The sequence below is a fragment of the Cervus canadensis genome, chromosome 14 (genome assembly GCF_019320065.1).
Source record: "Cervus canadensis isolate Bull #8, Minnesota chromosome 14, ASM1932006v1, whole genome shotgun sequence".
Taxonomy (NCBI): Eukaryota; Metazoa; Chordata; class Mammalia; order Artiodactyla; family Cervidae; genus Cervus; species Cervus canadensis.
Window position 1 is genome coordinate 17,357,701 of NC_057399.1, and position 24,757 is coordinate 17,382,457.

Sequence of the window (24,757 nt, forward strand, 5' to 3'; positions counted from 1 at the left end):
CTGAGTAACAAGCCAACTTTTTGACAAACTAAAGAGGCAATCAATAAATATTTGGTAGCAACCTGTCATCAGTAACTTCTATCCACTCTCCCTTCTAGCTCTTCTCAGGAAAACAAAGACAGAATTAAAAGAGCAACAATAAAAAGCCCTCATGACTTTTTAACAACCTCCCTTGAATAAAACTAATAAGTCTTCATATATAGGAGTGGCATAGTAAAAAAAAAAGAAAAAACTAAAGTCAGCAAAACAAAGAATTAGAAATAAGCATACTAGAAGTTACTTATGTTTAATGCTTAAAAGTCTGAATGCACAAACAATCTACCATTATAGAAGTACTGGTGGTCAATACAATGCATTAGAACTATGTACAATGCACAGTTTAGTATCAAAATCTTTCTACACTGTAGAGTTTTACGAAACTGTTAATGACATCAAACACGAAGCACTTAAGACACCATTTTGTTTTCTGCTACCACATTAGGAACGTCAATGGACAGTCCGTTTCAACTTGCAGCATCCATCCATTTCTAGTATGAAATTAAGTAATTTTCTACTTATACAATAAAGTTTATCTACACAGTTCTCTTGATTTTGATCCATAGCAGCAAAGGCACTGTACATCAGCAGATCCACAGACTTAAAAGATTTTTTTAAAGCATTCGAACAAAATAATAATAATTAAAAAAAGGAGTCACATATCATAGTTTAACACAACAACAACAACATAAAAGATAACAACAATGTTTCTGGCACAACGGCACAGCCTGTGTCCATTTCGGGGACATCCAACTAAGACATGGAAAGAACCGGAGGTAAAGAAAGCAAGTCCTCATCCCAGGTGAGAGTCCATTCTTCCTGGTTTTCAGAGGAAGGCCCTTGCAAATCCTCCTCTGCTGTCCTTGTTTTGTAAAAGACCTGACCTGCACAGTGGGAGGACTCCTCCCCTGGATCTGTGCCATTCCCAAAGAACATGCCAAAAAATAGCCCCTAATTTCTCTTAGACAAAACTGCCCAAAGGCATACATCTCCCTTTGCAAAGAAATGTGGCAAAAATATCCAGAAGGGATTTAGTTCTCCCTTTTAGGCCAAATTTGATTTGTTCATCTGTCTATTATACAATAAAAAAGGAATTAAAAACATATTACAAAGACACTTGTCAACAAGTCAAATAAAGAAAAAAAAAAGAAAAAGTCCAAGTACTTTTATCGAGTATAATCTAAAGCTATAGATATATTTGTTAAAGTTGTCCGAATAGACTCAAATGAATATGTGGTCTGTCACATTCTAATTGTTTAAATTTCTGAACATCTTTTAAAATATGTAAAAACAAAAACAAAAAATCTAACAACACAGCAACATATTGCTTCCATATGTAATTATACATTTCACATCTCTATACAGTCATTAGTCTACATTTAGTGACATTTTTAATCAGTTATTTTAAACCTTCCTTTCCCCTCCTTTGCCAAAAAAAGGGGGGGACGGGTATCAAGTACAACGCATCTTCATTACCAATGCAGGAACAGACAGCTTTATTTAGTCAGTCATTGTTAGAAAGCCTTCTTTAAACAAAATAAATATATTACAGATATAATACATAATTAAAGATTCCTTTCACTGTTAAGTAGGGTTATCCATGATCTTCCAAGTAGATAGCTGAAGATTTTGATATCACAGGTTCTTAATGAGTATTCACAATTCAATAGCAGGGAGGAAGTGGGGGAGGAGGGGCTGACTCCACAACTGCAATGAGTAATAGGAAATCCTTGGTTTTGGATGCGGGGGAACAGAAGGATGAGAGAAAAAAGTGCTACAAGGAGAAGGAGTCCATTCCGCATGAAGATTTGTCCTTAATAAATAACTTCATAAACCGTGGCCTTCTTATCCCCAGAGCCAGTGACAATGTATTTGTCATCCACAGAAATGTCACAGCTGAGCACCGATGAGGATTCTTTGGACTGGGAAAGAGACACACAAACACGTTAAAGACTGAAAGAAAAACCCATGAATATTGAGAGGCAGGACTGGAGGACTCAGAGCAAAAAGAAGCAGAGCATGTTCCCTTAACTAAAAAGAAGCCCCAGGAGGAAACAGCCCCTTAGTCCCTTTAAGGTCTATTCTTAGAAAGGCTGGGCCAGGTGCCTTCCCACTGACACTTCCCTCTGCCTCGGTACTGGGGAAGGGGCGGAGAAGACTGGGAGCTGAGCGCCAGGCAAGTCCAAGGTACAAGCGCCCTGCTGACGACGGAAGGCTTTGCTTCAAATCCTGGTCTCCAGCGAAGGGCAGTGTTCTCAGTATGGGAACCCTTGGTTCCACTCAGATGGCTTGGGTGTAGATGGGAGCTGCAGAACACTAGACACCATCACTTAACCTGTCTGGCCCTATTTTACCCGTCTGCCACCTCAGAGGGTTAGTCTCAGAGTCTAGATGAGGTTAAATAAGGGGGAACTGCACTGAAAAGACTATTTTTTTTGAGACAAGGAATGTAAAACTATTTCTAATATAAATCCTAGTTAACCCTCATGTAAAAACAGAACGTAAATTTGCAAGTGGGAGTGAGTTCAATAGTTAGGAGGACAAATGTACCCCTCACAGAATTCCAGTACCACATCCAACTACACCAATTGCAAAGCATTCACGGTTAACTTTTAACTGTGCTAAATAAACAAACAAATCCCACAAGATTTTACTGGGGCTTTGAACAGGCAAAAAAAATAAATAAATATTTGACATGTAGATGCTAACCTACTACCACCATTTCTCAAACGTTCAGATCGCAACCTGAATTAAATACATTTTACTCCCCAAACCAGCAGATACAACACACTTATGATAAAAAGATATACTCTTAAAATACTTTCATTTTTCAAAAAAGTGCTGGTTGGGGACTTCCCTGGTAGTCCAGTGGTTAAGAATCTGTGTGCTCATGTGGGGACATGAGTTCCATCTCTGGTCCAGGAAGATTCTACAGGCTTTGCAGCAGCAAAACCCATGTACAACAACTACTCAGCCCACACTCTAGGGCCCCAAAGTTGCAATTACCAAGCCCATGAGCCTAGATCCCACGCTCCTCAACAAAAGAGGCCACCACAATGAGAAGCCTGCACACTGCAACTAGAGAAAGTCCGCACACAGCAGCAGAGACCCAGCACAGCCAAAAATAAATACATCTTTTAAAAAAGTGCTGGCTGGGACCGTCCAAAAGCTATGATACAAAAACTCCTCTATTACATTATAAACTCCAAGACAGCATGAATATGCTATTTTTGTTTTACTACCTTGCACAGTACTTTCACTCAATATATGCAGTTTTAGATTCAAATGAATTAATCTCCTCTATGATGACTTAATACCACGTGGTCAAGAAGGCTGCAAATCTATTATGCTATTCCTAAAACCACCTAGGAAATAGCATCCCAAATACATAAGGTTAAAAAGGAAATCTTTGACTTGCTTATGAAATTCTCACATACTAGCAAGAGAGATGAGACTTGTGTGTGTGTATCATGCCAACAATCCAGTTCTCCTACAAATAATTCCACAAACTACACAAAGTACCACTGAGTTAATAAAAGTTTATAAAATTAGTCCAAATTCCTTAGTTTCCTATAGCACTCTTTTTGGGGTAGTGGGGACAGAAATATTAATAAGATGCTAATTAGTATTCAAGCAAAATGCTCAAATTTTACACAAAATTTTTAAAAGCCACAGTGCAAAAAATGAAATTTCAGAGAAGACATGAAACTTCTAACATGTAAACAAGAGAGAGAACCACACAGCACAGAGAACCATGCGGTGAGCATACTGGGAGTGAAGGCTACACATGTGAAGCGTTACCTGGAATATACTGGCCCCATAAGGTGTTCTCCATGCATTCAGAAGGTTGTCCTTTCCCGTGCTTACAAACCATTTGCCTAAAGAAATAGGGTTTCAAAAAAGGCAGTGTTTATTACTCTTTGAGAATCCCAAGATTTGTGTTACAGAGCATCAATGATAACACAGAAAACTTACCTAATCTGAAACAAGTAAGTTTCTTTTCACTGGAAAAATAAAGCCCACTCTCACACTGTATAAATGAGTTATTTATACTTAGGACAGGGATGAAGTAGATAGACACCAGAAAATGACACAGTATTAGGGAAGTAGGCGTTGTGTGAGAAAGCAGGCGAATTCCGAGGAGGGACACACCCCTGAACTGAAGACCTGACTTGAAATGCAGCAGCAGGCAGGCGGAAGGGCAGACGGCAGACACAGGGGGCTCGCTTACCGCAGTGGGCGAACTTGAGAGACAGCACGCAGCTCTCGTGCAGGTGGAGCTGGTACTTGTCCGGCTTGGTGACGTGCAGCACCTCCACGTTGCTGTTCTCCATCCCCACGGCCAGCCACTCTCCAGTTGGGCAGTAGCCCAGAGAAAAGATCTAGAATGGAAACAGCAGACAATGACGGTGGCTACAGAGGATGCGCTTCCTTTAACAGGGAGGCGAGGCACTGCTTCCTCTGGGGCTACTACTTAAATGATGAAGGACATCAAGACAATGTGAATTGTGCAGGAAGAAATCAAAGGCAAACGTGTAACCCCAAGTAATGAGTCAGATGTCCACAATCTAACTTACTAATCAATTGTGAGAAATTCAAAGGTCTACAGAGTAATGGTTATGGAAATAAAAGTTTGCAAAAAGCTTGTAATAAACGAGATTAAAAAAAAAAATCTGTCAATAAAATATACACCATTGTATTTTGACAATAAATAATAAAAGTTTCCTTATCTAATTCAGCGTCAAAAGTGACTGTCACACGGTAAAGGCACTGCTGCTGGAGTCTCTCATGTATCTCACAAAGTCGTGGGTGTGCCAAGTCACTTCAGTCGTGTCCGATCCTTTGCAACCCTATGGACTGCAGCCCACCAGGCTCCTCTGTCCATTGGATGTTCCAGCAAGAATACTGGAGTGGGCTGCCATGTCCTCCCCCTCCAGGGGATCTTCCCAACCAGGGATCGAACCCGCATCTCTTATGTCTCTCGCACCAGGAGGCGGGTTCTTTACCACTCGTGCCACCCGGCCACGCGGTGAACGAACCGCTGCTCAAGCCTCGCACATACCCACACAACCCGTCTCTAAGACGGCAGTGCCGGGCCGCACCTGGGAGGTGAAGTCGTGCTGCTGCAGCTGCCGCCCCTCGCGCAGGTCCCAGGACCGGACCGTGTTGTCCAAGCCGCCCGTCCACAGCTTGGTGCCATCGTTGGAGATGTCGATACAGCTGGCCCCGTCCGTGTGGCCCTGGAACTGCCTGAGGATGCCAACATGGAGAAAAGTCCTTGAACTTTGTAAGTTTTTAGGTGAACTTAGTTTAGAATTCCTCAGTCATCAGTTTCACTGCAGGCCTGATTGGTAAATGTCCTTTTGGTTTATTAGGTTTTCTATTATTCAAAATAATAACAGAGCATATATGTAGAGAGATTAAAGTTTAATTGAGATGCTGAATCTCTTGCACTTTTTATTTATGAAAACTTAGGAAGTACTCTTCAAATTACTCATATGCTAAAACATGACTGAAATAACTGATAGGAAAAAGATGTCCATCTGAAACAAGAGAACACAGCTACATGAATAAGAATTAATCAAATATACCATCTGAGACCTACTCTATCCTTGGGATATGAAGGAAGGAGAGAAGGTAGGAGGATGTAGCAGATCTTTCCCTTCTGAAAGCTCTGGGGGCGGGGGGGGGGGCAGCATAGGAAGGGGCAGGACAAATTCTGCCATTGAGCAACAATGCAACTATATGAGGCTGCCCAAGGAGCACGTAAAATGTGTAAGAAACGGGTGCTGGGGGTGGGGATTAGAAGCAGTTCCTCATAAGAACCTTACTCTAAAGGGAAAAAAGTGATGACTACTTTGTTTTTGGAATCACTCATAGAGTTGCATCCTGCAAAATAAGTTACAGATGGACGGCAGGGGTCTCCTCTCCTTCACCCTGTCGCTGGGCTCCATCACAATCTCCGCAGACCCGTCAGCGGTTCACACCTCTTGTCTCCTGCTCTCCCAGGTGTTGATGCCTGAAGATCGCATGTGCTTCAGGGCTTTTCCTATCAGTGCCAATCCTGTATCACCTCATTTCTACACAAATACCATTACTTCTATTCCTTCTGGAAGGTGGGACTAGATCATCTAAACCTTTTCAGGGTGAGGTACACCAGACGCAACACCTGGGCCCAGTGTACAAGCTCAACGATTATTTGTCAAAAGGAAAGAATGTGTCAGATATACATGGCACCAAGGAGACAGCCACACACGGTGAACCTTCTCAACGAGTGTCTATCAACAAGGATGGCTTGTTAGCACAGATGGCTAACAAATTATAGGTGTCTAATAAGCTCATGGACACCTTACATGTATTAATTATGTAAAATCAACCTCATATTTTAAAATGTGAATTGGATGTGCTTAGTATAATTCAAAAAAAAAGAACAAAGAAGTCCTTATCCAATAAAGTTCAAATGGTGCAGAAAACAAGATTTTACAGCATTTTAAAATGGCTCTCTCCTCTTAACAATTTGAGTAAGATAGTTGTATTTCATCTTTTTGAAAATACACACACACAGCTCCCTGGCACAGCACAGTTAAGTCCTCGGCCCTGGCGCAGGGTCCTGCTGACCCACCTCACCAGCGTCTGGTTGTGCAGGTCCCACACGGCGATGTTGCCGTCGCTGCAGCAGGAGAAGCAGACCTTGGAGTCGGGGCTGATGGCCAGGGCGTAGCAGGCGGGGGCCGAGGACGTCAGCTCTGCCTTGATGCGCGGGGTGGGAGCCGCCAGGTCCCAGATGGACAGGGTACTGGCTTCCCCTCCCACAATTAGGGTACGACCATCAGGGAGCAATCGGCAGGAACGGATGTAGTTATCCCTGTTCTGTAGAGACAAAACCCATCAAGAGGTTACTCATGAGGAAAGGAAAACAGCATTAACATGAGAGCAGAAATCCATAAAAGTATTGTGTTCCCTCCTGGCTTTAATGAGCCATTTTCACTTATGACAATGATAAAGTGGATTAATGCTAGCAAATTACATGAAATTAAGGAAGTACTTAAACTTGATCTACAAAATTTAGTACTGAGATATTTAATCTTAATTAGCATGAAAATACAAAGATGTAGACCCACTCCCACCACCAGCAAGTCAACCAGCCGCCAGAGTCATTTGCACCTACAGACTCAGCAGCCCTCATCACCCTGGAGCAGCCAGGCCTGGAAACTGGGTACAGAGATCTGGCTGCTGCAAGGCCCTGCTTCTCTGCCGCCAAGAAAGTGCCAAGGACTTAGACACCTTGCAGTCCCTTCCGATTGCCAGGCCCAGCATTACCTGGCCGAGGGACACTGTGGGCTTGATTAAGCAGGCCCAACCGGAGGCAAGGCTTGGCCAAGGTGTGTTAAGTGACAGAAAAAAAGACAAGTCCTCAGCTCATGAGGTTAGGGGAGTCTTGTGTAACTATAGTAAACTGATTTAGCTCTGTGCTGCTGCAAAAATTCTCCTGTCTACCCAAGGAAGAAAAATCAAACTGAAATTTCTTAAGTAACTGAAGGACGAATACCCATGAGACAGATAAGGGGGTAGCAAGCGTTTATCATCGGAGAAGGCAATGGCACCCCACTCCAGTACTCTTGCCTGGAAAATCCCATGGACGGAGGAGCCTGGTAGGCTGCAGTCCATGGGGTCGCAAAGAGTCGGACACGACTGAGCGACTTCACTTTCACTTTTCACTTTCATGCATTGGAGAAGGAAATGGCAACCCACTCCAGTGTTCTTGCCTGGAGAATCCCAGGGATGGGGTCGCACAGAGTAGGACATGACTGAAGTGACTTAGCAGCAGCAATAGTAGCATTTATGACATGAAGTATTAAGTTGCTTGTCTTCAAAAAGTGACAGATTTTGATACTTGGGAGCACTCTCACAGAAACCACCATGGGCTCTTAGTCTTTTTTTTGGGGCTACCGCCAAGTGGCATATGGAATTTTAGTTCTCCAATCACGGACTGAACCCATCCCTCTAGTGCAGAGTCTAGTCCAGACTTCCAAGGAAGTCCTGTCTTAGTTTTCTTAAACTTTTTTAATCGGACAGGAAAACAAGTAAAGTGCCTGCTCCCAGGAACTGGGGAGGGTGAATGAAAACTACTGGAGTACCTGCCACATGTGATGAACCAGATGAATCTACCTGGAGTCACTCAAAGAAGACAAGAGGCGAGTTAAAAACCACAAACCACTGAAGACAGCCACCCACTTAGGATCAATCTGCATGCTGTTGGTACATCCAGCCTATTTTGTGAATGAAGGCTTAAAACATGTTCATTCATGCTCACTCACCAGACAGTCGAGCTGAGAGACGGGGCTCTTGTTGCCAGGGTGGCTGATGTCCCAGACCTTGACGCAGCCCTTCCCACCTGTGTACACGTGTCGCGTGGGGTTGCTGATCGTCACTGCGCACACCACCTCCCCATGATTCAGGGTGTTGATCTGGCGAGCGTGTCGGGGGATGCCGGGGCCGATAAGGGCGTCTGGGGGGAAGGGGACGGGCTGCATCTGACCGTCTGCGGTAACGTGGAAGGAGTATGCCCTAAGACAGTGGGGAGGAGACAAGACAGGAAAAGGGAGAATGTGAAAAATGTTACTTAACTGATCACTGCAATGAGATGAGAAATAAAACATTTTCAGAGCTACTTATGATTTGCAAACAGGTCAAATTTAATGAATATGGTGGAAAGAACTTAACTTTCAGAGCTATAGAGCTAAGTCTCTGATCAAATATCAGGTCAGCTCTTCGCTACCTGCTGTATGACACCAGTGATGACGCAGTCTCTATCTTTATTTTATTTATTTATTTATTTTTTTATTAGTTGGAGGCTAATTACTTCACAACATTTCAGTGGGTTTTGTCATACATTGACATGAATCAGCCATGGAGTTACACGTATTCCCCATCCCGATCCCCCCTCCCACCTCCCTTTCCACCCGATTCCTCTGGGTCTTTACAATGGAGTGAATGCTACCTATACTTCTCAGAGAATTAAATAAGATTACCAATGCCCAGTATACTATCTACACTTCCAATGCAAACTGGCATTGCCTTGTAATTCAGGTGATTCAGAAGCCTGTGATAAAATTTTAACCTATAGATCACCTCACTCCAATCAAGTGACTTACTAATGAAAATCAATAAGCTCAAATTATGAACTTTTAAGGCATTACAATGCTTTAAGCCTACATGGTGAAATAGCATATGGGACACCAAAAAGAATAAAAACATTTTTTTTTTGGATTAAGTTCCATCAGACTTGACAATAACAAATCCCACTAATTCCCAATGGAATCAGAACCTAAAAAAGCCTCCTGTGTGACTGCCCCAGATGCCCACCTGTTAGTGCGTATCAGCAACTCCATTTCCAAATCATTTCCAGGGAAAACCCTCTAGTTGTAAAAGCATTTAGTTCACTTAAGTTCAAGCACCTCCCTCAGTAGACACCTCTATTCTTAAGGCACTGAATTCAGGGAACAGATGACAAGTGAGCCTGTTATGATGCAAGTTGGGTTCCAGGAGGCGGGAGATGTTGGCAGTGAGCAGGAGGGAGCAGGGCCTGTCTCAGGGAACATCACGGGCAGCAGCCCACTTTGGAAATGATGTCATGTTCCTTGGCATGGAGCTTTAGAATGTGCTCTGTTTACGGAAAGGAGTTTATGAAAGACATACCAAGGAAAAGCATTTAGGGGTAGACAAAGGACAGGAGCCTGGATCTATCAGGAAGTTTTAGAATCAAAACAGTTTCTAGTTCCTTAGTGCAAAAGTCTACAGAATAGCCACAGGCATCCAAATCTGACCCATTACTGAGAGAATATCATCAACAACATCTTGATAGTCCCCAGAAAGGACAAAGCTGTGGAAGATTTAGGGACCAGAGGGCAGAGGGCTTTCCCTTGCTCTGTAGACTACACTGAGAACTGGGATGTGGAAGAGAAGCAGTATGTCAGATTGCTGAGGGGGGAAGTGGTGGGAAGCTGGGAAACCAAGAAATATATTTCTTTGGTCAAAGCAGCAGGACTTGGAGACGTGTTGGATGTGTGGCCTGGGAGCGAGAGATGCTGAGAAGGGTGCTCAGGCTTGGAACCAACTGACTAGCAAGGCTACAATATGCATCAGTGAGGGTGACAGGGAGGCATAACCAAAGGGGAGACATGTGGGGAGGTAAACAGTATGGTTTTCTTCAACTTGAGGGCAGGTGAGGAATCAAACGTCTCAACCGGAAGTTGAATACTGTGATTCAGAAGAGAGGTTAGGTCAGAAAGATCACTGTGTGCTCATCCACAAAGTGTCGGTGAGAGCTGAAGCTAAAGGAGCAGAAAAGGGTAAACCTGGGGCAGACTATGCAATGAGCAGACTAGACACAGAACTTAAGAAAATGCTTACAACATTTAGGGGACCCCAGCAAGAGCAGTCAGAGAGAAAGAAAATCAGGAGACAGGATAACATGCAAAGGTGGCACAGATGGTCAGTAACTTATTTCTCGGGTATCCCAGTGCGTGATGCACTTGATGCAATGAAGAGAAAAAAACCCCGCATATCCCCTGTTCCCCTAAAGTTACATTCTGGGCGCTGGGGTAGTTGGCAGATGGGCTGAGGGGCTGATACACTGGTGCATCAGTGAGATACTCACATAAATAAAGCTGTCATATGGTCAGTGCTATGAACAATGGAGAATTTGACAAGGTGAGAAGAACAGGGAAAATTGCCCCATTTGGGCCAATTGGGCTGCAATATAAACAACAGATGTTAAATTACCTTGGCCAAGAAAGGAAGATGATCTGAGGAGGAAGAGGATGGTCAACTGAAGGCCAGAGGGAGATAGAATGTTTATACTACTCAGTCAGAAAATAGTTACTAAATAAATGCCCAATATTTGCCAAGTACCATCAGATGGTGGGGAATCAGAGGTGAACAACATAGATAAAGTCCCTATCTCCAGAGCCTACATCCTAGAAGGGAAGAGAGATAATATATAAGCAAATAAATAAATAACCTCAGACAGCAGTTCTCTCTCTCTCACACACACACACACAGGGTTTCAGATAAGAGAGACGAAAGGTGCACAGTGAGGTCTGAGATAGCGTACAAGCTGAGCCCTGAAGGCAGGACGCAGTCTCACATATAGAGAGGAGGAGAGTATGGCAGGATGGGAACAGCAAATCTGAAGTTCTAGAAGAAGAGCCATGTGAGGAGGAGGCCAGCAAGCACTCACTGGAGAGTGAGAGGCTGGAGGAAGAGGCAGGATCCATGTTAAAAAGGCCTCAGAGGCAATGTTGTGGACTGTGGGCTGTTATTCTGAGCAGAACGGGAAGTCACTGGAGACTTCTGTGTAGGGCAGGGAGTGATGCAATTCAATTCATGTTTTCAAAGGATCGTTCTAGTTGTTGGATGAGAAAGGATTGTAGAAGGAGGAAAACCAGTCAGGGGACTAACGTGGCAATCTAGGGGAGAAGCTAGTATCCTACGCTTGAGAGACAGTAAGAAAGCTGGGAAGAGATTTGCAATTCCAAAGATTTCTGTGGCTGCGTAGAGGCAGAGAACGCTGTTCTCGATGGCATGTGGGGCTCATGGAGGTGACACAGTGGAGAGTGATGACAAGGTCTTCCCTGGGCTCTATTAAGTAGATAAATGATGTCAAAGAGGACAGAAGTTCATTAGAGATGATGTGGTCTGAGGCCTGAGATGAGGTTACGGAAGGGCTGATCTTGCGTACCACTGACACCCAGGATGACGGCAGCCTCTGAGTGGAGGAAGATCCCAAGCCAAGTGTAAAGTCTTAATAACAGAGATATCTCCCAACAAGGCAGAAGCGGGGGTGGAGACTCAGGCACACATCTGAGATGGGTTGGGTTTTCACATGAAGGCAGAATGAGTTCAGTTCTGGAAGACACCGGAATGGAACGGGAGGTGGGGAGGGCAGCACAGCCTTTGTAAGCCTGCCATTGGCTCCGAGGAAGGCTGATGGGAAGTAAATCAAAGGGCAGCCCATGGAGCGCTGCAGGTGGAGAGTCTCCTCAGCAGAGAAATTCTGAGGGGAGACAAAGGCTAATGGATTTAGCAATTAAGAGGCCATGAAGTAAATCTTAAAGAAAGCAGGAAGATTATTCCAGGTTTGGAGATGGTGTTATACATTCTTAATGATAATCTCCTTGAAAAGCTATCCCTTCACTCCCCTCCAGAATAACTAATGATTTTTAAAGAGCCTTGAGAATTTAAATAGTTAAGAAACCAGGCACATAATTTCTTTTGAGGTTTTCAACATGACATTCTTCAACTCAACCCCAACGTCTCTGTGAGCACCTACTATGTTCTTGGAACTCCCTGAATTAAGAATTTCAAGAGTCTACTTGCATTCAGGGTATAATGTAGCCCTCTGTTTAATATATATATATATAAATGATACTTAAGACTGGAAAAAAGAAAGCTATAGTACATATTTATTATCAGATTTCAACAAACTCTAATGTGTAGCTAGCAACAAGTACTGGAACGTGTAATGAAAGCCAACCTTTCTAGAAATGAGAGAGGTGCAGGCTTAAAAATCCATTTTTTTCTCTATCTAATTAAATGCATCAATACTCCTTATTCACATATTCTGATACAGATGTCATGCAGAGATACAAAATCAGGTAAGATGTTGGCCTTGCCCGTAAGTGGCTTATAATCTAGGAAGTATGATGAGAAAAGTATAAAAGTGGTTACAACACCAGGTGCAAGATGGAAGAATGAAGTTCTGTCGTGGTTTAAAAAGCAAAAATAAACTTTACGTCTCATGAGACATGGTACTGGAGATGGATTTTAGAGAATGGAAGGATTTCACCAAAGAGAGAGGAAGATGGGAAAACCCTTCCAGGTGGAGGGAAACAGCTCTAAAAGGATGAGGTGAAATGATTTTGGGAAGTCCTGGATTGGTTTGAATTCAGGAATTCAGCAATGAGACAAAACAGTTAAGTGGTGAAGGAGCCAGCTTGATAAAATCTCTCTCTCTCTCTCTCACACACACACACAATGTACGAAAGGTCAGCCTGAGAATTTCACAAATAGATTTTACTGAAGAATGCTTGTAGGAGGAGGAGCAAAGCCACTCAGAATAAATTTGGTAGCTAGGAGTACAACAGATAGGAGGAATAGGAGACAATTATTCCAATAATCTAGATGAGAGGCAATGGGGCACCTGAAACAGGTAAGGAGCAGGATGGCACACGAGAAGTAACAGCGGATATAAAATCCTATAGGACTTAACTGGAGAGAAGAGAGGAAGAAGCCAATAATGACAGCGTCTGAGCACAGGGGAGCAAGGAACAGAGTACACTGAAAACCAGGTAAATCTGGAGAAGCACTCTGTGAATATAATAAATTTGCTCTGCAAGTAATACACACTCAAGATGCCCAGCTGAGATGTCCAACAAATCACGAAAATAGAGGGCTGGAAGTAACAGGTGCAGGAAGCCAGAGAAATACATACATACACTCAACTCTCTCTCTCTCTCTGCCCCCCACCCTCTCTACCCCATCTGTCTCTCTTTCTCCCTCTCGGCAGATGAAGCTACAAAGAGCTACTACAAGTGGTCTCCAAAGGAGATGGTCAAGAGAAAGGAAGTTTGGACTTCCTGACAGAACTATACTTCAAACAATTCAGACATCTGCAAATCGACCTGTTTAAACCATGTGTGTTGAGGACGCTTAAAATTTTACTTGGATCGTCAGATTTGGATGAAAACCCAGCACAGCTCAGAAGGCTCTTGGCGTCCCCACCCGTACCTCCTCCTCCTCCTCCCTCTGAGAGGGGCCTGGTTCTGTAACATCACACTCATCACTTTCAAGCTTCATGACACCTTCTCCAAGTACCTGATGTCTCACAAGACTGAACTAGACCCTAAATTCACAAAGAAAGGTCTGGCTGTTGCACTCCATGTAGCATTCAGTAGGACAGAAGATTGGGTTCTGGGAGCACATGAACCCACTAGTAGTAGGTTAACCAGCCAACAAATAAAACTTGAGAGTTTACTGTGTGCCAGGAACTTGTCCTATTTTGAAAAATCTTGCTTTATAAAAACAAATAAAAACAACAGCAGAGAAGAATTTCTGAATTGTGAGCAGCTTAAAACCCATAAACCTGAGACCTTTTGTTATGGCTGAAGTCACATGCCATTTCCCACAATATAATTAGTGCAATGGTTTTAATTGATTACTTTTATATTATTTATAAAAGCCTCATATAAGTAGCATGTGAGGGAAAAAGTTCACTTTTGGCTGATGTTAAAATTAAACTCTGTTGTCATTTCAGTTACTTATTGAGAGGAACTTCTGTTAATTCACCAGAATAAACAAGAGGACCCAATGTGAATTAGCAAGTAAATGCTATTTTATTCATTAGTTTGGAACACACATTTAATTATAATTTGTGATACTATCTAGCAATTTTTCTGTAAAAAAACACAAAACAAAACAAGGAGAGAGAGGCACAACTGTTTCAAGTCCTTCTAAAGAAAAGCAGTTCCTTTGTGTATGTGATGAAGAAGGCTGTTAGGTGCTCTATTATGTTTTATGTTTTAGCACAGAAGATAGTTTTCCTGTTGGAAAACATGCACGCGTGTCACAACTCTCCACCCTGTGATCTAGAAGCCATGTTACATCATCTCTTCTGTAAAAATCTACAATAAAAGTATTTCTCTCTATATGCATACTGAGTGCTAATATGTATGTCTTGGTGCCTTGTTAAAGACACACAAAGATAGGAAGAGGGAATCTAATATGCTCAGTCTAATCTTCTTGCAGTATCTCTGCCTCCCACTATGTTCTATTGCATAAGCAATTGAAAAACTGATAATAACCTGGGCAAAGCTCAAGGGGAAATAATGCAGCAGGTGACTGAATAGTCACTGTAAACCAAACACTGTACTAAACCTCTATCATATCATCTCATCCTCATGCCCTTATTATCAGGGAGGTACCAGCCCCGTTTTTAAAGATGAGCCAACTGAGGCTCACAAAGTTGAGAAACTCTGCATAAAGTCAGCTCCTTCCTAGTGTCAAGCGGTAGAGTCAGAATTCAACCTTGGCTCTATCACACTCCAGAACCCAACCCCTGTTGAACACACCATGCTCTCTTTGGGGTTTCCTGATGTCACTTGCCAACTGCATTAGGTGTGACCTGGTAATTCCAGGAACAAAAACTCTTAGCCATCCTGTTACCCACCAGCCCTACTGAAAGGGTGACGCACCACCTCACCTGGAAGTGGTTACACTACAGCTCTGGGTACCCCTGCCTGGTGACTAGGCAGTAAGTCCACACAGTACCTGGAAACAGACCACACTGCTCCCCTCAAGAAACCTCTCTATCTCCACAGATTTATATGAAACTTGGAGGCATTCAGTTTATTTGATTAATCCTTGACCTTGTTGTTTAGTCACTGCTTGAAACAGACCAAACTTTCACCTTCAGTTACACCAGGGTTCTTGGTCAACAAGACTTGTCAGTCAATCAACAACTATTTGCCGAACACACACAAATACACAGAGTTTTATGGTAATTGATATTTATACCTTCAACTCTCAAGGAACTCAAAGTCTAGTTTGCCTTGACTCACTTATTAATCAGTCAAATATTTACTGAGCAATCTGGCTATGGAACCAATACTGTGTATGACGCAACAGGGAAGTTTAGGGTAGAGTCTGCAGAGAAGCTGCAGAGGAAGAGCCAAGAACATGAGACATGAGGTGGAAAGTGAAGGAGGGGTCAAGGTCAGGCATGTTTAATGCTGTGGGGCCGGCAACACAGGGGAAAAAAGAAGACAGGCGGGAAACAACAGGGTGAGAATGAAATCCTGAGAGTGCAGCAGTGAATAAACCAGCAAGAGGAGGTCAGGGAAAGGGGAGGCTGGCACACATCTTCAAGCATTTCTTGAACAAGCATAAACTGTGAGCCCCCAAGAGCAGAGAACGGTGCATAGGCAGTAATAAAAATCAGGTGCACTGGGTTAAAATGAAGGATAAGGAATGACACATGGGAGAGATCAGCACGTACAAGAAGAGGAACCACCGCTGTGTGTGTTTCACCTTCATGGCTGGAGGGGGCCATGACTGCAGAGGCTCCAAATACCCGGTTCACAGGACAGGAAGCCAACTGAGCAAGCCACCTTTTCCAGAAACACAAATGAGCTTCTTTCTTTTCAGCCTTTGAAGTTTGACTTGTCTTTCCCTAACATGCTCTAATTTTGAGCATCTAGGTTTGCACATAAGATGACTTTTTTCCCCCAAGACAATGAAAAAATTGCCTTGAAATCAGTAACAGATGTAGAGAAGATCTGACTACTAGAGATGCCCCAGCAATTTGCATTTCCACATCAGAAGCTTGAGATTTTAAATTGAAAATCTAAAACCCCACCTCATTACCTCTTGCCTTGTGCTAAAAAGAAAAAAAAAAAAAAGAAAAATATTCTGAAAAAAAAAACACCAAAACCCCACAACTAAAAACCCCTGCAAGCTGAAGGAACTTTCCAACACTGCCCAGTAGCTCTCAGAGGCTAAAGCGCCAGTGAGGGCCCAGACACACAGTGAGCACGAGACACAGGGCTTGGTACTCACGGCTTTCCTCCTGGAATGCCTGTCAGGTTTGGAGGTATCGCCGGCACACGCATGTGATGGTGTGGATCAAATCCAACCTAAAAGTGTTCCCAAGCAAGGCAGCAGAAATAAACATAGTTACATTAACTCATTTCATCCTACTCAGTACCTTTCCAAATCCTAGGAGAATAGACGCTTTTAAATAGGATTTTAGAGATAAATATACAAGTATTCATTGATGAGATGACAGGAGGATATACATGATTTCATGGTCACATACTTGGGGGTGGAACAAACATTAAAAAAACAGTATTATTATTGAAGCTCATGATGCAAATAAAGGGGACCTATATTTATTATATTATCTGTCTACTTCTGTAGGTTCGAATTTTTTTTTTAAGGAATATAACACACAAAAACTGCCCCTATCTTATGAAAGAAAATGAATCGTACAATATAACGACATGCAGTTTAATTTATAAGTAAGCACAGGTTGCTCCATAGATACCTCAAGCTATAAAAACTACCCTAGGTAAAAATACGCATGGCCATTTTCTGAGCTCTGAAATATTTCTATTCTGTAGAAGTTCACAACATACCACTGGTGATCTCCCGTAGGCGGCGGCCGCGGCAGCAGCAGCAGCAGCTGCGCTCATCTGCGGGGAGATGTTATGTAGCCCCGCATAGGCAGCTCCGGGGCTGGTCAGCTCCCCATTCATCCCCGCGTGCGGCACGATCCCAAACGGGGTTGGGTATGGACAAGGTACTGCCATGGGGGTCCTTAGGCTTGAAGCTACAGACCCAAACAGAAGGGAGGAGAAAAACCAAGGACACACACAGGAAATAATAATGAGGGCTAATGAATACAAGGAGTAACACGTTCTTACATATGTTAAGAAATAGGATCTGTAATTCAAATAAGCTTATTCTAATGTTCGCAAAAGTCATTCAAGCTTTCGTCAAGGTTCAAACATTCGCCTTAATTTATTGAACACCTACTATGTGTCAGACAGGGTAAGTGCCAGGTGCTTGATTCGGACTAAAAAAACTCACAGCCAGTCCATGCTGATCACTGTACTCTTAATGTATTACACTCTTTAAATTGCTCTAGTTTCTTTAAAAGCAGGAAGCATAAATATGTACACAGAAACTTTTTTCTGACTAACCCAAGGGGTCGACTCCTGGCGGTTTTCCGGGAACCGGCCTCAATCCGGGAGTGGAATTACTGCCTGGGGTGGGTGCATCGGTTCGTGGAGTAGGGGTATTGGACTTCGACACAGGAGTAGTAGATTTTTCATTCTAACAAGAGACATAATGGAATACACTGGTAATTAGAACACAATTTTAACAATTATGTTAAACATTTGAAAAGGCAGAGAAGGAGGAGAGGAAAAAGAAATGGAAGATTCTTCAGCATGGGCCTCTCTTTTTATTAGTAAAGAAGAGCTAACAAAGAAACAAAAAGTGTTCCCTGAGACCACAAAACCAATGTTCGGGAGGACATAAATCAGAGCTGAATTTGGGGCAGAGGAGGCCATTTCCAGGAAACTGGTCTGAGTCAGACAAAGGCTGACAGTTCGCGATGTCCCGATGTGACAGGCCACTTGCTGGTTGCTCTAAGACTGAGTAGTTTCGTTGGGTTCCTGATGGATTGTTCATGCCACAAGAGGCGTTCCTGGTTAACAGGTCCCCTTAAAAAAGAACCAAGTCTGAATCATCACAGAGATCAGCACAGATGAGCTGCCATTAACAGGCCAGAAGGCCAAGAGAAAACAACAGAAATAAACTAAATCCAGCCCTGTACCAGACACAGCCTCCAAATTTGCAGAGAAACTGAGGAATTTTCTTTCTTTCAACTGTGAATTCAAAAGGCTATTTGAAAACTGATTTTTTTTTAACACTATGTTATAAGGAAATAACTGGTGAGGAAAAAGGAAGACACATCACATAAAAATGCAATTAACTACACAGCCACAAAAGACGGGGCTACAGGGAGATTATCCTGACTTGCAAGCAGTCTCATTTTTTGCATTTGTGATTTGTGGTGTGACTCAGGACAGTCTTTTATAAATGACAGATTACTTTTTAGTTAGGAAGGGAAAATTATTGCAGTCATATAGCTTGATAATTCAAAACAAAGCTAGCAACAAAATCACATCCAAGCCAAAAACTAAATTTACCATAAACCACAGATGACAAAACCATCTCTGTAACCCCAATGTGTATATCTTCATCTTCGCTGAGACATGTTTCTCTACATTTCCCCATGTCCTTCCCCCATCCTTACAAAAAGACTCACAAAACAAACATCCATCACCAAGTCACTGAGCCCACTCTGTTTCAAAGTACCTCTGCCAATTAAACTTGAATACTGAACATATATATATACTTAGTGATCAAAGTCCTACGGAAAAATGAAGAAAAATAAAACTTTAGAATTAATTACAATTAATCATCTGGAAACAGGCAATGCAAAGAAAGATAGTGAAAGTGAGGAAAGTGTCAGTCGCTCGGTCGTGTCCAAGTCTTTGCAACCCCACGGGCTGTAGCCCACCAGGCTCCTCTGTCCATGGGATTCTCCAGGCAAGAATACTGCAGTGGGTTGCCATGTGTTCCTGGGAATCTTCCCGACCCAGGGATCAAACCCATGTCTCTTATGTCTCCTGCACTGGCAGGTAGGTTCTTTACCACTAGTGCCTCCTGGGAAAGCCCAAGAAAAATGAACAACTGCTTACAAGGCTAAGTTCTTTGGATTTGGAGGAAGGAGTACTGCTGGAGGACGCAATCGAAGCTGGACTGATGGGGGCATCTTTCTTGAGCAGGCGTGTCTTGTCCAGGCCGTTCTCTCTCGGGGAATGTGCTGGGCTCCCTCGAGGTGATGATGGATCCTACAAAGGAACATCAAGGGTATCAAATACAGCACAGCACATTCACAATGCCAGAGTACTTGGTGTGGACGTTTCAAGCCAAAAGTCTTCAATAGCTTAAGAGCAAAAAAATGTTCTGGAACAGACCGTAAGACTTATTAAATTGCTGTAGAAAATATTCAGTATCGCGGTCAATAAAAATACTACAAAATTTATCATATTTATTTTAAAACAGTAACAAAAATAAAAACTCTACAAATTTGCAAGTAACTTGTCAAGGAGACCTGTAGACTGACCACAGATGTCTGGTGTGCATTCCTGTTGGTAACAGAACGTATGTGCACTTCATAGACAAGAGTAACAATAAAAAAGGATGTGTAATACACAAATTTTCCAGATAAACAAATTGTGGGTCCCTTTAGAAATTAAGAAAACATTATGGACACTAATTGTTGGGATACTAGTCATTGTTAAAACAGGGTAAGAGCAGGAAGTCAAATGAGCCACAAACATACCTCATTGGAAACGTCAACCACCAAGTTGTCATCACTCTTCTCACCATCGCTGTCCTGCATTGACAATGGAGAAGCATTATCTCCTCCCCCAGCAAAAAAAAAAAAAAAAGAAAAAAAAGCAGCCAGATTTACCCTAGATAAAGTCCAGAGTAATTAATTCCTCACACGTTATAAAAACGAACTGCACCAATCAGTGCTAAACACTCTACAACGTACTGCGTTCTTTACTCCTCGTGATGATGCCATGAGATAGGTAATAGGATGATTCCATTTTAGTTGAAAAGTCAAAGCTTATGGCTTGTTAGTCTAGAATATCAGGTGCCACCTGGCCTGCCCATGCTACATAATCCAGCCTACAGATGGGCGGGATAGTTCTGTCAGTGTCTTTCAAAGACTGGGTAAGAAGCCACAATTTTGATTCAGGAGGTTTCACATGAAAATTCAAGTTCTTGGCTTCTTTTGAGCCTGCAGTCTTGCAGGGCAAGAAGTGGAACGTGGTCTGCGTGCCTCCACACCAGGGAGTCCCATCCCGCTTGCTCCCTTCACTGATCTGAAGCAGCAGTCACTGAAGGGAAATGAGCTTTGGTCCATGCTAGGAACACATCTGGATGTCTCTGGAAGTAACATTCCACCAAAACGTGCTACATTCCTCAGCACAGGAGGTCATCCAGACATTTTAACAGGTTGTCTGTGATTTTACATTTTCCCTTAACATTTCTAGCTGGCCACAGAAAATTCTACCACCTTGAAATGTATGGAAGGAAGCAAATACACCTAACAGAAATAATACGGAACACAAGTCCTCTATTAGTTGCCAGATGAAACGCTGTTTCCTGGCTCATTCACCTGCAAACACAGGCCTTCAGTCAGCCAACTGACACTCAGCTACAACTGTATCAACTATTTTTCTCTCCTAGAATGTTGTTATCTTGCGGTCTAGTTTTGGTTGGTAACATTAAGAGGGTAAAAAGGCTGTGGATTAAAAAGCAGGATAAACTGCCCCCCCAAAGCAAAGGCGAGTGAACCTACATAACGAGCTGCAATGTCCTTGTCTTCAGTTTTCTGCTTCTTGCTGTCAGAGGAATAGTCTGTGGAGTTTCTGTGCTTCTCAGCACCGCGGAAACTGGCTGATGGGGATACCGAAGAGCTCTGGAATTAGAAAGGGAAGCAGAATTGAGAGATGACCAGTCATTTAATCTTGTCATTTTTTAAAATCACATGAGATTTTATCTCCTTTTTGCTCTTAGTATACGCTCACCAAGCTGTTAAGAGTATACAGGCCTTTCCCTTCCCACTCTGGGTTGATGCATGCATGCGTGCTAAGTCGGCTTCAGTCGTGTCAGAATCTATGCGCCCCCATGGACTGCAGTCTGCTGGGCTCCTCTGTCCATGGGATTTTCCAGGCAAGAATACTACAGTGGGTTGCCATTTCCTCCTCCAGGGGATAGTCCCTATGCAAGGATTGAACCTGCATCTCTTACATCTCCTGCATTGACAGATGGGTTTTTTACCTCTAGTGCCACCTGGGAAGCCCACCCTGGGTCACTACAGCTATGAAAAGATCACTCCCTAGTGGTCAGATGTGACGACGGCAACTCCTCCACTAGCTCCAGAGGCAGGGGTGCAGGGTGGGAGTTTAGAGGAAGAAGACTGAGGGCTAGTAAGTGGGTTCCCATTGACAGGGGATGAATAATTCTAAACGCTTCCTTCCTGTATCAGTCCGTCTCAAGGTTTTATATGATTACTCTAAATGTAGGAACCATGCATGGTAACTACTGCTACTCAAACTTCACTCTTATGTTTGGTGACAGAAAAGACGGCAGGCATTAGCCATTAAAGGCTGAAGACAGAAGCAAAACAGTACAAGTCAAACAATTTCATAACGTGTACTGATAGCTTCTTGACTCTCATCTATGTTCACTGAGTTCCAATCTCATTCCCAGACCATAAGACTTGCTTCAATGCTTCTGCTTTGCTTTCCTACCATGACCCAATGCAATCAGGCTTTTACAACCATTATGCCATTGAAATCATGCACACAAACACCATCTGTGAGCTACTACCTACCAATTTAATGCCAACCCCTATATCTAGTTTTTCCCCTTTCCAGTCTATCCTCCACATTTCTGGGATACTCAAACAAATCTCTTTCCAGAGATTCTCACCCCCTTAAAAATGACAAACGGCATCCCACCATCCACAGGGGAAAAACACCCCAACTTCTGAATGTAGCTGTCTTTCAAAGCCCTTCTCTCTGCCCCACTTCAGCCCGGGCCTGGTCTCAGAGCTCTCAGCATGCTGCCGCTCCACCCTATCCCGGGCCTGTTGTCACTGCACTGGGAGCCTTTTTTTCCCCCGGCTTTCAAGAATGTCCTTTCTCTCAGATCTTCCCTTTGAAACCCTCTTTCATCACTCTTAAGAACCAGCTCTAGCTTCACTGTTTGATACTCTCTCAGACACTGTCAGGCAGGTCCTTCCCACTCCAGGCTGCAGACCCCCGATGGGGGGGATACCCAGCACAATGAGTGGCACTGAGCTGCCAAGAATTATTTTTTACGAACAGAAATGACTGCACAAACCCTCAGCACACCTCAATCGTAATCCAAAATTCATGTGGTACATTCCTTTCCAGAGGGCCCCTTGGCTGAACAAATCCACAGGAGGTCGTTCAGTAGAGCAGGATCTGAGGCATGATGCCCCTTAGGTCTGGCAACGTGGTGGCTCTGCCCCTTCTTCGCCTTACTCCATCATATACTTCTACACCCCTTCATCCTACTAATGTGGTGTTTTACAACAAGAAGAAAAATGAGTACATCTGTGTATGATTCACCGAGTCTTTTGATTTTGATACTCTCCACTGAACATTGCTGTTACTGGGTCAAAAAGGAAAACTTGATTTTTAAACAATAATAAAATATTTTCTTAAAAATACTAAATGGTAATGTTTATTTATTGGCACACATGTGCAAATAGCTCTTTCTTTTTAAACTGGCTGTTTCAGGAACTGTGGGTAGCACTTTATTTGTGAATTTTACTGTAGAACAGAGTTCTACATGTTGGAGTTTCCCAGTAGAATGATAAAGTAGTTAATTACCACTAGCATTTAAAGGTTAAGCCGAACAATAGACACTGGGGCAATCAGCAATGTTCTAATAACATAATTGCTCTAGAATCAAATTGGACTTGGCACGGACTCTCATCATGAATCTAACAAGTCTACCATTCTGCCACTGGAAGGCCATTTGGACTTTTGCTAGACATGTGAATAGGAGAAATTGGACACTGATAAAGACAAAAATCAGGATTTTACAACAAAAGCTTATTTTTATTTCTCTACTGTTATTTTTTTTTCTCTACTGTTATTTTAACAGCTTAGTCAGTTTAGGTATTTCCCTAACTTATTACATAAGAAACTTACCAGAGTTGCATTATTATGCTTTATAAAACTAGAAACTTAGAAACATTAAACACAGATCTTTTTTCCTTACAGTTGCATCATGTAAATTAGCAAATTTGTTATGAACAAAGAGTCACACTGAGAAAGCAGTGGTTGATTTGGAGAGGGCAAAATATCTTAAATGTGAATGGTTAGTAAAAACTTCTAAAAAATAAAACTAATAACCTAGAATTAAAAAACAGAAATTTAATTTTAAAAAGTAAACACATATTGATAGATTGAAAAAAAGGATGTAGATGTCTAATAAAAGATAAAGAGGAGGGAAACAAAATGAAAATAAGAAAAAATAATAAAATATATGAATCCTATTACATGGAAATCCTAACTGCTTTGGTAATAAAAGAGAAGCGTTACAGTCAGTTATTCCTAACATTATAAATCAGAGTAGCTCAAAATGAGAAAAATTCTTGATCCTAGTCTGAAACCCAGCCTGGACTTTACTAAGGTTGTTGATCAAGTCAGTTGCAAAACTGCTAGTCTAACTGTAGCTCATTCAGTGTGGAATGAGTCTGGGTCAGGGACACTCAGGGGGAATCTGTCTATGATGGTGGGGGTGAGGAGGATAGAGAAGACAGGCTTAAAGTCAGAAAGACCCTTTACTGATGTCACAACCAAAGCCCTCCAGCAATTGAAAAGGGTGGCCCCACCCCTTCATCATGACTCTTCTGTCATCTCAAGATCAAAGATGACCAAGTATGAGAAAGAGTTCTATAAAGCATTCCTCCACCCCCAAAGAGGTGGTGGTGTTATAATCAGCTAATTATAGTAACAGGTAGCACAGATTTTACCAGCAGGCAAGAGTGTCTCTCTGGAGTCTGACTGCCTGGGTTAAAAATCTTCTTAATAGCCCTGTAGCCTTGGGGATGTTGTTCAGTCTCAATGTGTAGTCAACAACACCCCACTCACTTTCTCAACCAGGGTGCTCTGAAGGCTAAGTGAAAGAAGCCACATAAAGTATAAGGCACAGTCCCTGGCATGTAACTGAGCCTCCACATTATTTTCTGCGGAGTTAGTGTGGATCTTCTATTTGAAGCCTCACATAAGGACTATTCTAAGCATTTGGGCAGAGCTTCCAAGGGGGCACAGTGGTGAAGAATCCACCTGCCAACTGCAGGAGATGCAATCCTGATCTCCTGGGTTGGGAAGATCCCCTGGAGTATGGAAATGGGAACCTGCTGCAGCATTCGTGCCTGGGAAATCACATGAGCAGAGGAGCCTGGTGGGATACAGTCCATGGGATCACAAAGAGTCAGACAGACTAAGTACCCAGGCACACAATAAAAAGC

General features: G+C 42.7%; 1 protein-coding gene across 9 annotated transcripts in view; it reads right to left on the bottom strand.

Annotated features, from left to right (window-relative positions):
* Positions 1–270: 270 nt before the first annotated feature.
* TLE4 (TLE family member 4, transcriptional corepressor) overlaps positions 271–24,757 on the bottom strand; it is a 152,610-nt gene continuing 128,123 nt past the window's right edge. For all 9 annotated transcript variants that reach the window (XM_043486462.1, XM_043486461.1, XM_043486458.1 and 6 more), the window contains 12 exons: positions 21,044–21,163; positions 20,015–20,068; positions 19,368–19,520; positions 17,799–17,931; positions 17,232–17,425; positions 16,654–16,730; positions 8,355–8,604; positions 6,659–6,906; positions 5,139–5,286; positions 4,268–4,418; positions 3,838–3,914; positions 271–1,958 (listed from right to left, as the gene is read on the bottom strand). In XM_043486462.1, the coding sequence (XP_043342397.1) occupies positions 1,851–1,958; positions 3,838–3,914; positions 4,268–4,418; positions 5,139–5,286; positions 6,659–6,906; positions 8,355–8,604; positions 16,654–16,730; positions 17,232–17,425; positions 17,799–17,931; positions 19,368–19,520; positions 20,015–20,068; positions 21,044–21,163 (1,713 nt within the window). In that variant the 3' untranslated portion in view covers positions 271–1,850. The remainder of the gene's footprint in view (positions 1,959–3,837; positions 3,915–4,267; positions 4,419–5,138; positions 5,287–6,658; positions 6,907–8,354; positions 8,605–16,653; positions 16,731–17,231; positions 17,426–17,798; positions 17,932–19,367; positions 19,521–20,014; positions 20,069–21,043; positions 21,164–24,757) is intronic.